The sequence below is a fragment of the Schistocerca americana genome, chromosome 8 (assembly GCF_021461395.2).
Source record: "Schistocerca americana isolate TAMUIC-IGC-003095 chromosome 8, iqSchAmer2.1, whole genome shotgun sequence".
Lineage (NCBI taxonomy): Eukaryota > Metazoa > Arthropoda > Insecta > Orthoptera > Acrididae > Schistocerca > Schistocerca americana.
In genome coordinates this window covers 124,522,165-124,536,924 of record NC_060126.1, presented here as the reverse complement: position 1 = coordinate 124,536,924, position 14,760 = coordinate 124,522,165, and the positions used below count along the sequence as shown (strand labels likewise).

General features: G+C 39.5%; 1 protein-coding gene across 1 annotated transcript in view; it reads left to right on the top strand.

The window, feature by feature from the left end:
• The window catches only part of LOC124545263 (microprocessor complex subunit DGCR8), a 239,163-nt gene that overhangs the window by 203,484 nt on the left and 20,919 nt on the right, over nucleotides 1-14,760 (top strand). Inside the window, exon 12 of the mRNA XM_047124142.1 lies at nucleotides 13,251-13,445. Within this exon, the coding sequence (XP_046980098.1) occupies nucleotides 13,251-13,445 (195 nt within the window). The remainder of the gene's footprint in view (nucleotides 1-13,250; nucleotides 13,446-14,760) is intronic.

Sequence of the window (14,760 nt, the reverse complement as noted above, 5' to 3'; positions counted from 1 at the left end):
CGTTCCTTGAAAAGAATGTCGCCTTCCCTCCAGGGATCCCCATTTGAGTTCCCGAAGCACCTTCATAACACTTACAAGTTTTTCGAATTGACCGGTAACAGAAGTAGGAGCCTGCCTCTGAATTGCTTTGATGTTTTCCTTTAATCCAATCTAGTACGACTCCCAAACACACTAGTCGTGCTCAAGAATATGCCATACCAATGTCGTATGTGACGTCCCCTTTACAGACTAACCACACTTTTCGGAAATTCTGCCAATAAATTGAAGTTGACCATTTGCCTTCCCTACAACAATCCTCACATGCTCATTTCATTTCATGCTCAGATATGTAAGTGATGTGACTGTGTCAGGCAGGACACTACTAATACTGTCTCCGAGCACTATGGGTTTGTTTTTCCCACTCACCTGCATTAACTGACATTTTTCCACATTCAGAGCTAGCCGCCATTCATCACACCAACTAGAAATATTGTCCAAATCATCTTGTGTCTTCTTAAAATCCACTCAACTTTGACATCTTACCAGACATCACAGCATCAGCAGCAAACAATCCCAGATTGCTGCCCAACCTGTCTGCCAAATCATTTATGTATATAGTGAATAATAGCAGTCCTATCACAGTTTCCTGGGGCGCTCCTGACAATAGCCTTGTCTCTGATGAACACTCGCTGTTGAGAGCAATGTACTGGGTTCTATAACTTAAAAAGTCTTCTAGCCAAAAAGTTAACATAGTTCAAATGCACATGTAAATATTATGTACCAAACTTTGCTACAAATTAGCATCGAAGCTTTGGACATACTCAGTCACCTTATGCATTGCTTCATGGAAGTTGGTGAAGGGTCCTTTGTTGGCTCAATTTGGAAAGTCTTTGACTATATGTTGGGGTGTTTGTGTATTGGCTCTGCAGTCACATTTTGCAGATGGTATCTTCTCCCATTTATGGAATACATTAGCACTTCTGCCGTGACAATTGCACATTTGATTTAATGTCGTCCATACTTTGTGAGATAGGTTGAAACCAGCACACTTCTCTGTGATTGTGGAACTTTGACATTGTGGTGGGCAGTGCTGCTGCCAGTGTTGTTTTCAGGCATTGTGAACCTCAAAGTTCGGGTTTATCCATTTTTTAGCAGTGACTAGTGCTACTTTCCTTGATATATGTCTTCTGCAAACCAGGTCAGCTGCTTCATTATGTATAGGTTACTGAAGGTTGTAGTTAATCTTGTGGCACTCTCTAAATAGGGCAGTTTTACACCATATCACCATTGGTGGTGTATGGTTCAAGGAACTGTAATTGAAATAATGTCATGATGATCTTCCCTTTGGCAAAAGATTCTGAATTAGTTCCTGTCATGTCTCCTGGATGAGCTGTAAAGAGGGAAGTAACCATGACAAAAAGAATGAAAAACCAAAGAAAGGACAAAATTCTATGGGCCAGAGCATGAAATGAGTTATGGAAGCTAGACAGTTTTGAAAAGGAAATGAAAAGACTGAATTTAGATGTAGTAGAAGTTAGTGGGGTTAATTTTGAATAGGAAGGGAAGGCAAAGAGTGAGTTAATGTTATCCATTCAGCAACAGGATTACTCTCATGAGAATCAAAACCAAACCAATGCTAACAGTTGTAGTTCACATATACATGCCCACATAAAAATCAAAACTCATGAAACTGAGAAAGCATGTGAAGAAATCAAATAGGTAATCATGTGTAAAGGCAAATGGAAATTAGTAATAATATATAGTAACAATGATATAATTGAGGAAAGAATAAAGACAGTCATAGGGGAATATGGATTCAGCAGTAGCATTGTGAATGAAGAAACTTTTCTGCAATAAATTTCATCTAGTAATAACAAATATATTGTTCAAAAATTACAAGAGAAGACAGCTTGAAAAGGTTCAGGAGACACAGAAAGATACCAGCTGAATTACATCATGTTCAGACAAAGATTTCAAAGTCAGATGTTAGATTGTATTACATACACAGGAGGAGATACAGACTCATATCACTGTCGTAACCCACTGGACTACCACCTAGGCACTGGGCACCGGCTGAAGTCTCCAACAGCAGTTGCTAGGAGGAGACACAGGGACCAAATGACAGTGCACAATGACTGCACAGGAGCATTGAGCACCATCTGCCACACGTCTGTGTAGGCAATTTCCACCCAGCGCTCTGCTTTCATTCAGATCTAACTCTTCGTGCAATTCACTTTATTTGTGAACTGTAACTGTCTGGTCACATGGTACCCCTAGCATTGTACTCATTGTTAGACTTTGTGCTTGTAATCATAAAATATACTTGTTCTAGCAATGGTGGTGTATTTTTTATATTGTGTATTACAACATAGGCTGAAACTTAAGGGAATTGACAGGAAGAAACAGTTTGCAAGAGTGCAGGATGCTGAAATATTGAGGATTTGCAATATGTGTTTGCAGTTCTATGAAGTTGTGCATATTATGATAATGAGTACTGAAGTAGGAGGTTTAGTTGAGGAGAAATTGGCACCCCTAAAATGGGTTATCACAGAAGATTGACAGACAGATGTAGGTATTAGGAAAGTAACTGCAGATAACATTTAGATAACGAAAGAAAAACCAGAGAAATTGGTATAGGCATGTGCATTCAAATGCAGAGATACACAAACAGGCAGAATACGGTACTGCAGTCGGCAATGCCTATGTAAGATGACAAGTGTCTGGCGCAGTTGTTAAACCAATTATTGCTGCTACAGTGGCAGGTTATCAAGATTTCAGTGAGTTTAAACGTGGTGTTATAGTTGACGACTGACCTATGGGATACAGCATTTCTGAGGTAGTGATGAAGTGGGGATTTTCCTGTATGACAATTTCACAAGTGTATGGTGAATATCAGGAATGTAGTGAAACATCAAGTCTCCGATATTGCTGCTGCTAGAAAAAGTTCCTGCAAGAACGGAACCAACTACAACTGAAGAGAATTGTTCAGCATGACAGAAGTGCAATCCCTCTGCAAATTTCTGCAGATTTCAGTGCTGGGCCATCAACAAATGTCAGCGTGCAAACCATTCAACAAAATATCATTAACATGGGCTAGCAGAGTCAAAGACCCACTCGTGTACACTTGATGACTGCACGACACAAATCACTACGCTTCACCTGGGCCTATCAACACCGACATTGGCCTGTTGGAAACATGTTGCCTGGTCGGGCGAGTCTCGTTTGAAATTGTATTGAGTGGGTGAACATGTACGAGTATGGAGACAACCTCATGAATCCATGGACCCTACATGTCAGCAGGGAACTGTTAAACCGGGTGGAGGCTCTGTGATGGAGTGGGGCGTGTGCAGTTGAAGTGATATGAGACCCCTGATGAGACCTGCTCTTTAATTGTGTGGGGCATGTGCAGTTGGAGTGATACGGAATCCCTGATGAGACCTGCATCCATTCAGGCCATTGTGCATTCCCATGGACTTGGTCAATTCCAGCAGGACAGTGCGACACCCTACAGGTCCAGAATTGCCACAGAGTAGCTCCAGGAACATTCTTCTGAGTTTAAACACTTTCGCTGGCCACCAAACTCCCCAGACACGAACATTATTGAGTGTATCTGGGATGCTTTGCAACTTATTGTTCAGAAGAGATCTCCACTGTCTCATACTCTGACGGATTTATGGACAGCCCTGCAGGATTCATGGTGTAAATCCCCTCCACTACCACTTCAGACATTAGGTGAGTCCATGCCATGCTGTATTGTGGCACTTCTGCGTGCTTGTGGGGGTCCTACACAATATAGGCAGGTGTAGCAATTTGCTTGACTCTTCAGTGTACTTCAGTTCAGTAGCAGAAGAAGGAATAATTACATCATTTTCAGCAAAAGAGTAGAATGCAGGAATGTAAGTCACTCAGGAGTGAAATTAACTGAAAATGCAAAGAATCTAAAGCACTGTGGTTGCTAGAAAAATGTAAAAAAAGAATTTGTTGTTGTAAGGTAGATTCAGCGTTCAGAGACTCAAAAAGAGAGACTCTAAAAACAAAGATGACAATATTATGAATGCAAAAATTATACCACAGTTAAATGCAGATGAAAGGAATAGTACAGTGAGGGCATCTTCTGGAGGAAGGAACTACTTGCTGATATGTTAAAGTAACAAATGGGTGTCACTTTGGAGACAGAGGAACTAATATTAGGATCAGTGTTTGACAAGTTTTGAAAGACTCATTATCACGCAAGCCATATGGGATATATAATATTCCTTCAGAATTTCTAAAATCGTTGTGGGAATTGGCAACTACACTCATGCTCATAAATTAAGGATAATTGCAGAATGTGGTGCCACACAACATGGCACTACACAACACTGGTTCTAATAGCATAGGCACATAGGGAACACACATGACACAGTCCATGGTATTGGTGATAAGTTGAGAATAAGGCGAGAATCACTGTTCAGACTATACCTGGACTCATCCGTGAACATAACCTGGGACCACTGTTCCAATGGACATGGACTGAGTCCTCGACACCAGGTTTTACAGGTTCTCCTGTGACCAGGGGTCAGTGGAATGCACCTTGCAGGTCTCTGGGCGAATAAACCATGTCTGTACAGTCGTCTGTAGACTGTGTCTGGAGACAACTGTTCCAGTGGCTGCAGTAAGGTCCTGAGCAGTGCTACCTGCAGTACTCTTTGGCTGTCAACGGGCACTGATGGTGAGATATCGGTCTTCTTGTGGTGTTGTACACTGTGGATGTCCCATACTGTAGAGCCTGGACATGTTTCCTGTCTGCTGGAATCATTGCCATAATCTTGAGATCACACTTTGTGGCACACGGAGGGCCCGTGCTACGACCTGCTGTGTTTGACCAGCCTCCAGTTGTTCTAGTATTCTACCCCTCATAACATCATCAATATATGTTCTTTGAGCCATTTTCAACACAGTCACCATTAGCATGTCTGAAAACGTCTGCACACATTTACTCGCTGCCCGTACTCCAACATACATCAACACACCTCTGCGTATGTGGACTGCTGCCAGCGCCACCGTGCTACCGCAGGTCAAATGCACCACGTGGTCATACCCTGAGGTGATTTAAACCTGCAAACCACCCACCGGAGTGTTGTTTCACCTTGTATCAGCATTATCCTTAATTTATGAGCACAAGTGTAGATGATGATTCAAGATAGTGAGTACAATCTATGAGACTGGAGACATACCATCAGTTTTTTTGGAAGAATATCACTATAGAATCTTGAAGGTATCAAGAGCAAATAATGGCAAGAACTACTGTACAATCAGCTTACAAAATCATGCGTTCAAGTTACTGAATAGAATAATATGCAGCAGAATATGAAATAAAAGTTAGGTCTCTAAGGTGATTATAAGCTGACTTTAGGAAAAGTAAATGCATGAGAAAGGCAGCTTGGATACTCATAATAACAGAAAGAAGAGTTAAAGTTCAGAGTTGTGCAAAATGTTTGAAACATTTAGAAAAAAACAGTTGTACACTGTATGGAAAGATGTGCAACATAAAATGTGTACGAGAACCAAGAGGCAACAACAAGACTGGTAGACTAACAGAGAAGTGCTCAGATTAAAAAGGCTGTAAGACAGGCATGCGGTCTCTGCCCTCTGCTGTTCAAAATTGGTTGAGTATTGGGGTTAAGGGATTTACACTCAGAATCAATGGATATCAATGATATGGTCCACGCGGGAGACCGTTATGTTCTGTGAAAGTGAGAGAGAATTACTGGGCTTACTGAAAGGAATGAACCGTTCACTCAGTAGGTAATGAGACCCCTCTGACAGATGGATTAGAAGTGCAAGTCTGTCATATAATGTCTTAAGAAGCACCTAGCCAAGTTAAAAAGGGTCATGAAAATCATGCAGACATTCAGGAATTGGACAAAAATATGGAAACACAACAGATTACCATACCAAATACAATATGTGGACCTTATGAGACAAAATGGCCACTTAATCCATGGCAGTAATGCAACATTGCAGGGTATCAGTGGGGCCCTGGAATAACAAGATATCCCTGCCCAAAATCACCACCAGATCCCGAGCATGTTTCACTCATGGGGCATAAGCTCAGCCAGAAGTTGGATACAGTGCAAAATAAGACTCATTCAACAAAATGACTTTCTTCTCTGACATGTTTTCCTATTACGGGTATTTGCATCACTGATGGGTGCTTTTGGAATTATAGCTTTCCCCGCAATTTCCTAGATTAGATTAGATTAGTTTTTCGTTCCATTGATCCGTGTTGAGGAGATCCTTGTGGATATAGAACATGTCACTTTTATTTTTTTTTTTTTAAGCTGAAATAACAATACTAATAGTATGAATATATACAATACATCATTCACTTTTATTAAAAAATTCGTCAATGGAGTAGAAGGAGTTGGCCACTAGTAAGTCTTTCAGGCTCCTTTTAAACTGATCTTTACTTGTAACTAAATTTTTTTATGTTTGCTGGCAAATTATTGAAGATGAGTGTTCCTGAGTAGTGGACCCCTTTTTGAACTAAAGTAAGTGCTTTTAAGTCCTTGTGCAGATCATTTTTGTTCCTGGTATTGTATGTATGAACTGAGCTGTTTGTTGAAAAAGAGATATATTATTTAGGACAAATTTCATTAAGGAGTAAGTATACTGAGAGACAGTAGCTAGTATACCCAGTTCTTTGAAGAGGTTTTGTGGTGAAGATGAACTGGCATTTTCTGATTACTTTCTGTTAAACATTGTTTAAATGGAGGCTGTATGCTAAAATCTGACTCCTGTTCATCTGTTTTCTCAAACTGAGTGTGTCTGCCAATCTCTCTTAAAACTCGTTTTCTATCCCCCTTCCCTATCCTAAAAAAGGCATCCCTCTGACACCTGTGACCACTGGTATTTTACCACTTGTTACATTGTCCCCCCTTAAGCTTTCTGCAATCAATCCAGACAGTTTTCCCTTCCCTTTCCTATTGAGGCGAAGGCCATGCCTAGTGTAGTCCCACCTATCAATGGCATCCACAGGAATCAAACCAATATGGGACCCTATATCCGTCCTAAGCAGCCACTCCAACTCCGAGTTCACCCTCCCTACAGAAGAGTTCAAATGAGGCCGATCATGGCGTCTCAACACAGACACAAATTCCACACTCGTATGCTTCGTTGCTGATGCTATCTACGCCAGGTCACTCTCTATGGAATATTCAGAGCCTCTGTCAGTGCTGTTTCCCGGACCACCCACTATAACCACGGCATCCTCCTTCGTGAAATTCTTGCATAAAGAACCTATATCCTCTGTTACCCGACCCAGATCTGCACTACGCTTGAAAAAGTTTGTGACCTGGTACTCCGGACCTAGATTTTCCCGCAGTAGTTGGCCAACACCTCTACCATGGGAACTACCTAACAACAGAACTTTCTTTCTTTTTACAAATTTCCCTACCTTTTTCAAGTCCTTGAAAGCTTGTTGTGCCCTTTCTACAGCTTCAACTACATGAGGCTCATCCGATTCTGACTGAGGCAACAGGTCAAATCTATTTTCAAGATTACCTATTACCTGTTGCCACTTCCCACCTCTGTTCACCCTTCTCCCTCTTTAACCTGTCCAGATGCTCCTTTGCCTTGTCTAGGTCAGCTTGAAGAGCTGCAATTTTCCCTTCCTGTTCCAGTATTTTCCTATCTCTACTGCAGATCCTACAATACCACTGGTGAGCCTCATTCATGTCCCCATTTCCCACACCACTACATTCGCCCTAGTGAAAGAAACTACAACACCCATCACACCATACCCCGGAACTAACGATCCTATGGCATGTCACACACTTCTCACTCATGGCAAAAACAGAAATCGTATAAACTGATTTAAGTACTGACTAATATGTAAACAAAGGACCCTAGAAACTATTCAGGCAGATATAAGTAAATTGAAAGAGTAATGAATAAAAAAACAGGTGATTACATATAAGTTTAAGTCACTGTTTAATTACAATACGCGCGCGTGAAATTAAGCCTAAAATCTGTGCTATAGGCGCGAGAAGGAAAATAAACTTCTTACCCCGTTTAATCTTATTTAACACTTCACTAACACTTCCACTAATGTAACAATAATTATAATATATTTATACCAACTGGAAACATTTACCTATAAGTTTAATTCACTGCTTACTTACAATTCGCGCGCATGAAATTAGGCCTAGGATTCGTGCTACAGGCGCGAGAAGAAAAATACGCTTCTTACACCGTTTAATCTTATTTTATACTTCACTAACACTTCCACTAATTTAACAACACTTATATTTATAACACCTGTAGACGTTTAAAAATAGCTTAATAACAACAATTTTTATATTTATTTAGTGCAGCAAATACTCGAAGAGTCCGCGTCGGCGCAGTGTTGCCAACTTATGGAATACCCTTTATGTTCTTTTGGTGCTGACAGCATTCCTCATTGTGTTTCCATATTTTTTTCCAGCCCCTGTACACGCTACTAAAAGTATGGCTGGGAGAAAAGCCCCAGTTATACTTAATGGAAATGAAAGTAAATGTACAGCAGTGAACAAGGGTTTATCATGGGAAAGAACACTGTTCAATATCGTGTTTAACTTATGTGCCGCAGACATGGTGACAGTGTCATTCATAAATTTGTATATGCCAGGACATAACTGTAGATGCCAGGGCGAACAGTGTTTGTTTCTGATTTCATAACTACCTCCTTGCTACGGCAGACAGGAGAAGCTGTTCGCAGCTTCTAAAAAATTAGACAGGACTCTGTGATTATACATAGGTTCTATAAATACAGGGTGATTATAATTAAAATTAAACTTTCAAAACGCTGTAGAAATAGCACCACTGCAAGATGGCACCCCTCGCACATTGCAAATCTAGTTGAGCACCTGCTGAAGCGCCATTTCAGAAATGATAGAATTATCAACCACCATTTCCCTACAGCGTGGCCATCCTGATCACCTTATCTGAATCTGTATGATTTCTGGGCGTAGGTCTATCTGAAAGATGTTGTGTTCAGTGTTCCAGCTGCAAACTTAGCTGCATTGAAGGCAAGCATTGCCCAACACATTCTGAACATGACCCCGGAAACACTTCGATCAGTTGTGGAACATGTTGTTTCTCAATTTCAACTTGTTGCAGAAAACAGTGGACTGCATATTGAACAAGTTTTGCGCCAGTCACGCAGAAATTAATAACCTGATTTGATTTTGATTGATGCTTTTTATGAAGTTTTTGGCCACAGGACAATAAAAAACTGATGATGTGAGTGATGCTTTGTATGTAGTTTTTGGCCACAGGACAATTAAAAACCGATTTTTCCCATCCGATATGATATGACTTTGCCGTGGTGGATGGGCTTATGTAACTTAACAGTATCACACTTGTACACCCATGCACACTGAGTAGTACAGTTTGCTTAACATCAAATGTGCACATTAGGCATTGTTGTATGATTCATTTGTCGTTGACCACTATTAAATTATGATACTAACAGTGCCATCTATTGCTACGTTTGGTAACTATTTATTTTCCTCCTCCTCTGATAATATTTCGTTGCAATTTGACGTCATTCTGACCAGTGGTATCATTTCCACAGCGGTTTGAAAGTTCAACTTTAATTAAAATCACCCTGTATTACATCAAATGACACTTGCAGCCTAATTCATATAAGACAGTGGAGTGATGCACTGCAATAATAGGGAGACAAATAGGAACTTACAACTGTCTTTGGGCAGTGTATAAGGCTTGAGGACAGACCCAAGTGCCTTAGAGTATCTTGTTTTAACAGAGACACTGGTACCCAGGTCCCAACTTTGTAGATAAGAGGAGCACTAGACAACTTTGATACAAGCAAGGAATATGGGAAGATCTGGAACATATCCAAACTACCATTGTGACTGGCACAACTTGTAAGGTGGAAGGCTTCAACCTCACTATGTAAAGTGTGGGTGGCACTAAATAAGTGTGGGAGTAGATGGAGCAAGATTGTGGTAGTGTGGGGCCTATGAGATGGGCTCTCTGTGTGACATTGGGGAGGTGCAGTCTATGGAACACTTTTGGGGTGTGACATATGTCTGCTGGACAAGACCTGCCAGATTTGGTAATTCACCAAAATGCAACACTTGAACTGGTAGAGATAATTAGCACAGTAGTGCAGAAGTGATGGTCTTCACTGGCCGGAGTAGCCGTGTGGTTCTAGGCACTACAGTCTGGAGCTGAGTGACTGCTACGGTCGCAGGTTCGAATCCTGCCTCGGGCATGGATGTGTGTGATGTCCTTAGGTTAGTTAGGTTTAATTAATTATAAGTTCTAGGCGACTGATGACCTGAGATGTTAAGTCGTATAGTGCTCAGACCCATTTGAACTTTCTTTTCTTTTCTTTTTTTTTTTTTTTGTCCTCCTTGTTAGTGTACTTTTATGTCTTCGAGAATTTTATCAACAACTTCATGGTACCAAATGAACAAATTTAAAAGACTGTAAGAGAAGGAATGAAGGCAAAAATGAAGGAAGGGCCAACACAAAGGAGGCTGTCAAATGTAATACATTAGGAAGCACTGTGTCTTGACTTCTTGACTACAGGAAGACGTTTGACTGTGTTGTCTGGAAAAAGTTGTGACAGATGCTTGAAGAGTTTGATAGCACTGATCAAAAGTCTGTACAATGATCACTTCTCAACTGTGGGGGGCACGTGCTGACATATATGATTGCTGCAATGTATCTAAAGGATCAGACAAGGGTAGTGTCCTATCACCCCTCCAATTGTTCAACGTTTATGCTGAACATGACATTAGGAAAGTTCTTCATTGGCAGAACTGCCGATTTGCCCATGACACTGTGCTCTTAGCCAACGGCAAAGATGATATTGCTGTGAGGTTGTGATAAACTTGAAGGACATTAGTCCATCATATGGATTAGACATCAATATCTGCTAGTCCAAACTCATGGTAGTTGATCAGGGGGTACACTACCAACTCTCAGGTCAATTAAAGGAATTGGAAATTGCACATTTCTTCATCTGTCTAGGGTCAACTATCTGCAGCATGGGAAGCTGTGAATATGGATGAGAAGGCAAGTGGCTATGAAGGAGATCACAAAGATCTGGCAGAACAGGACGATAATGAACAGAACAAGAATTTATTTTGTTGAAACAGTTCTTTCATGGTTGTGAAACTTGGAACCTCAAGCCAAAGACATGCTGCATAGAAAATGAATCATAAAAAGAAGTACTGTAACGTGTCCATTATTGAGCAACTTCCTATCTCCAGGGTCCTTCCTTATTGTGTCAACCAAATCATTGTCCAGTTCTTTGGTCACATTGTGAGGCGAGATGGAGAAAATGTAGGAAAAAATAGCCATGAGATGGCAGACATAATTCCAAATAGCAGAACTGCTGGCAGGTAGGTAGATACAGACCTCTTTAGCAGGCTCTAAGAGAAGCTGATATCGATCTGGATGGAGTTACCTGGTTTGCAGGGTCACAGCACTCAGCAATGAGTATGAAAAATTGTAGTGATGGTGTTCCATCAATTAAATCTTGTTTTTAGAGACCTCCTTCAGTGTTTGACTTTTCTTTTTCTTTTATATTGTTACATGCTGCCAGTGTTAGTCCTCTCTCCTTCTTAATTCGAATCTGAATGTTTACTGTATTCCTATAGTTCAATGCCAAGACTCTTACTGTGGTGGTGATCATGATCATCATGATGAATGAAAGCAAATCATACTTGTATTTCAGTGATATAAAAGCAGCAGTTTAGAAGGGGATTGCTTTGTGGATGTGAATGAAATAGGGCTGGGTATTACACAGATAATTAGTGAAAATTGACAATATTATACAGTGAATTACATAATAAAATATTAGTAACAATACGCATGCTGCATGTTTGTAGAGTTCCTCTGAAATTAGTCTCCATTCATTCATGTGGACTGCATGAAAAGTGTGTATTTATTTTAAAGTTTTTTTTAAGTGACTTGGGGGGGAAAAAAAAAAAGTTGTGGGGTAGTTACATATTGAAGGACTGAGGAGCTGAATGAATAGTTTAATCTGAAAAATCATTTATTGAAACTTTTACAGCTTAGTCCTTCACTTTGAAGTCTGGGCAGAAGTGTGTTTGATGATTCAAGAACAACTCTGGGAAGATGCTAATGCTTGTTTTTCTGTAAATATAATTTTCACTTTATCAGTTTCATTTATTTTTATCTGTTCCATGTTCATATTACATACTAAAGTGAGAGATTTTGCTCAGAAATATGATTCTGTTATTCTACTGCAATTGCTTGAAATTTTAATGTATATCATATTACTGTCAAATGTTTGCCAACAATTTATCATAAAATATGTCTAACAAAGAACAAAATCAGGGCACAGTAATGTTCTACATTTCTTATAGTCTTTATTTGCCAGTCTGTACAAATAAAAACGTAAATGTTCATGTGCTCAGAATGTTTAATCTCTCTAAGTTCTTCGTTGATTGGTTTGAACTTTTGAAACAGTGTAGCTTTCAAATATGCACATTTCTTTATATACACAGGATAGTATGTCATATATAAAGGGGAAACATTGTTACTAAAAATCTATTCAAAATCTTAAGTTCCTCACCGATTGCTTTCAAATTTTTACACATTGTTGCATTTGAATATGTGCATGTTTTATGTACCTATTTCATTAATACATACAGTATATAAATAAATATGTAATATATGAAAGGGGGACATTATTGCCAAAAACCTTGAAATGGTCTTTATGTATGTACTTAAAATTTTACATGATAATCTAATGAAAAGAAACAGAGACATAGGCTATATATTTTTAATATATGTAAATATGTGTAATATATTAGGTGGAAACACTGTTACCAAAATATCTCAAAAAGTTCTTGACCAATTTATAATAGTGAAACACTGTTAGCAAAAATCTCAAAAAGTTCTTGACCAATTTACTTCAAATTTTAAGACAGAGGGTTTGGAGGAAATGTACGTAGACAGCACAAAGGAGATGGGGAGATAGAGGGAGAGAGGGGGGGGGGGGGAGGAGAGGAGGAGATGGACAGGGGGGGGGGGGGGGGAGGACAAAGAAGGAGAAGGATTTTATCATTTATAGTCAATTCTCATACTCATTAGAAATGTGTGCTTTCTTTTCCGTTTAACCAGACTGAGCCACAGCAACATCATGGTTGGGTACAGCTAGTGATTCTAATAAATGTAAGGCATTTTACTGAAATGCAAATGTTGTGTTACATGCATTGATCTAAACCATGCTTCTTTTTCTACAGGCTCTACATCCTCATATTACAAGCTGGGGGTCTCTATTACGACTCTATGGCAGTCGTTCCGTGAAAAGCATGAAGGAGAAAAAACAGGAAGAACAGGAGATTACATTGCTGCAAAGTAAAGCTGCAATTAATTCTCCAAATTTTGCAATACTGAACAAATTAAAGACTGAAATGAGAAAACTAAAGGCTATGAAGGTAATAAACTGGCCCTGTTTATTATTTTCTTTTCTGTCCTCTTAGTTCTTGTAATTCCTCAATAAATCCAATCTTCTCCCTGTTGACTTTCTGCAGAGCCACTGACATACTTTTTTGACTCATTCCATTTCATTATTGTTAATATTTTTGAGAGTTCCTTATAAACTTTTCTTCAGTATTTGATTGAAATGTCTGAATTATGGTAGTCTGTGGTCAATTCCACGGTTGGTTTCCTACTTCTTTCCTCTGCCAAATTCAAATCTTCTTTCTCCTTTATGGAACTGCTGTTGCCTGTACCAAAGGTTTATCTTTCTTTCTAATAACTGACAGAGAAGGAACATTTTACTGCCCGAATGTGAAAGACTTATCTTCTTTTCTGTCTCTCTGTGTTTGAGTAAGACAGATCCTAATATGTTTCATGCTCTGTGGCTACAAACTCTTATCCTTACATTTCTTTTGTTACTACCAGTTATTTCTGTCTTCTGTTCGACTGCACTTTGGTGAACATAGTGGAATTTGTATTTCAAATAGCTGAGGTTGTAATAGTTTGAGAATTTTCTCCACAAAATAAACCAAAACAACACTCTTATCTGTTCTTCAGATCAGCTAAATTTATTGAAATTTATAGTATCAGTTGGAAATAACAAAGAGAGACTGCCACTCAACTTGTAAGTCAATTGTGGCAATTCATCTACTGGATTTTCATTCTTAAAAGGATAGGAGCTCAGTAGTTTGGTATAGTAATTAACACCTTTTTTCTTATGCTTGTCTCCTGGTGAACATATCCTACATGAATATAGGGTCTTCTTTCCTCCTACTGTTGATCATATTCTGTCAGTATTTCCCATTGCATTAACTATCAGTTTAAAATGTCAACATGAGATGCACAGATTGATTCATCATAGCACATCCTTGTAGTTGAATAGGGTTGTCTTCCAATCATCTGTGCAATTGGAGGTGACTGTACAGTCCAGCATGACAGGTACACAGTTTGCCATAGTGATGTCAGATGGTCTCAGGTGGAGCAGTTTCATCCTTCCATTTTGTCACACCAGCTGCTTTTCTTTTCCACACGGCTTTATATCACTTACTCTTCATCAGCTGCTTTCTTCAAAAAGAAGTATCTGACAATGGACTAGTGATTTCCAGGATGAGTAGTCATAGACAAGGTCTCCTAGTTGTTAACATTAATGTGACATCCATAAATCCTTTCCTCTGACCTCCCATACAGCATTTGCTCACAGTTAACTCATTGTAAAACACCTGTTTGGGAATGCGATTATTGGACATGTGGATTACATTCCCTGACTATTGT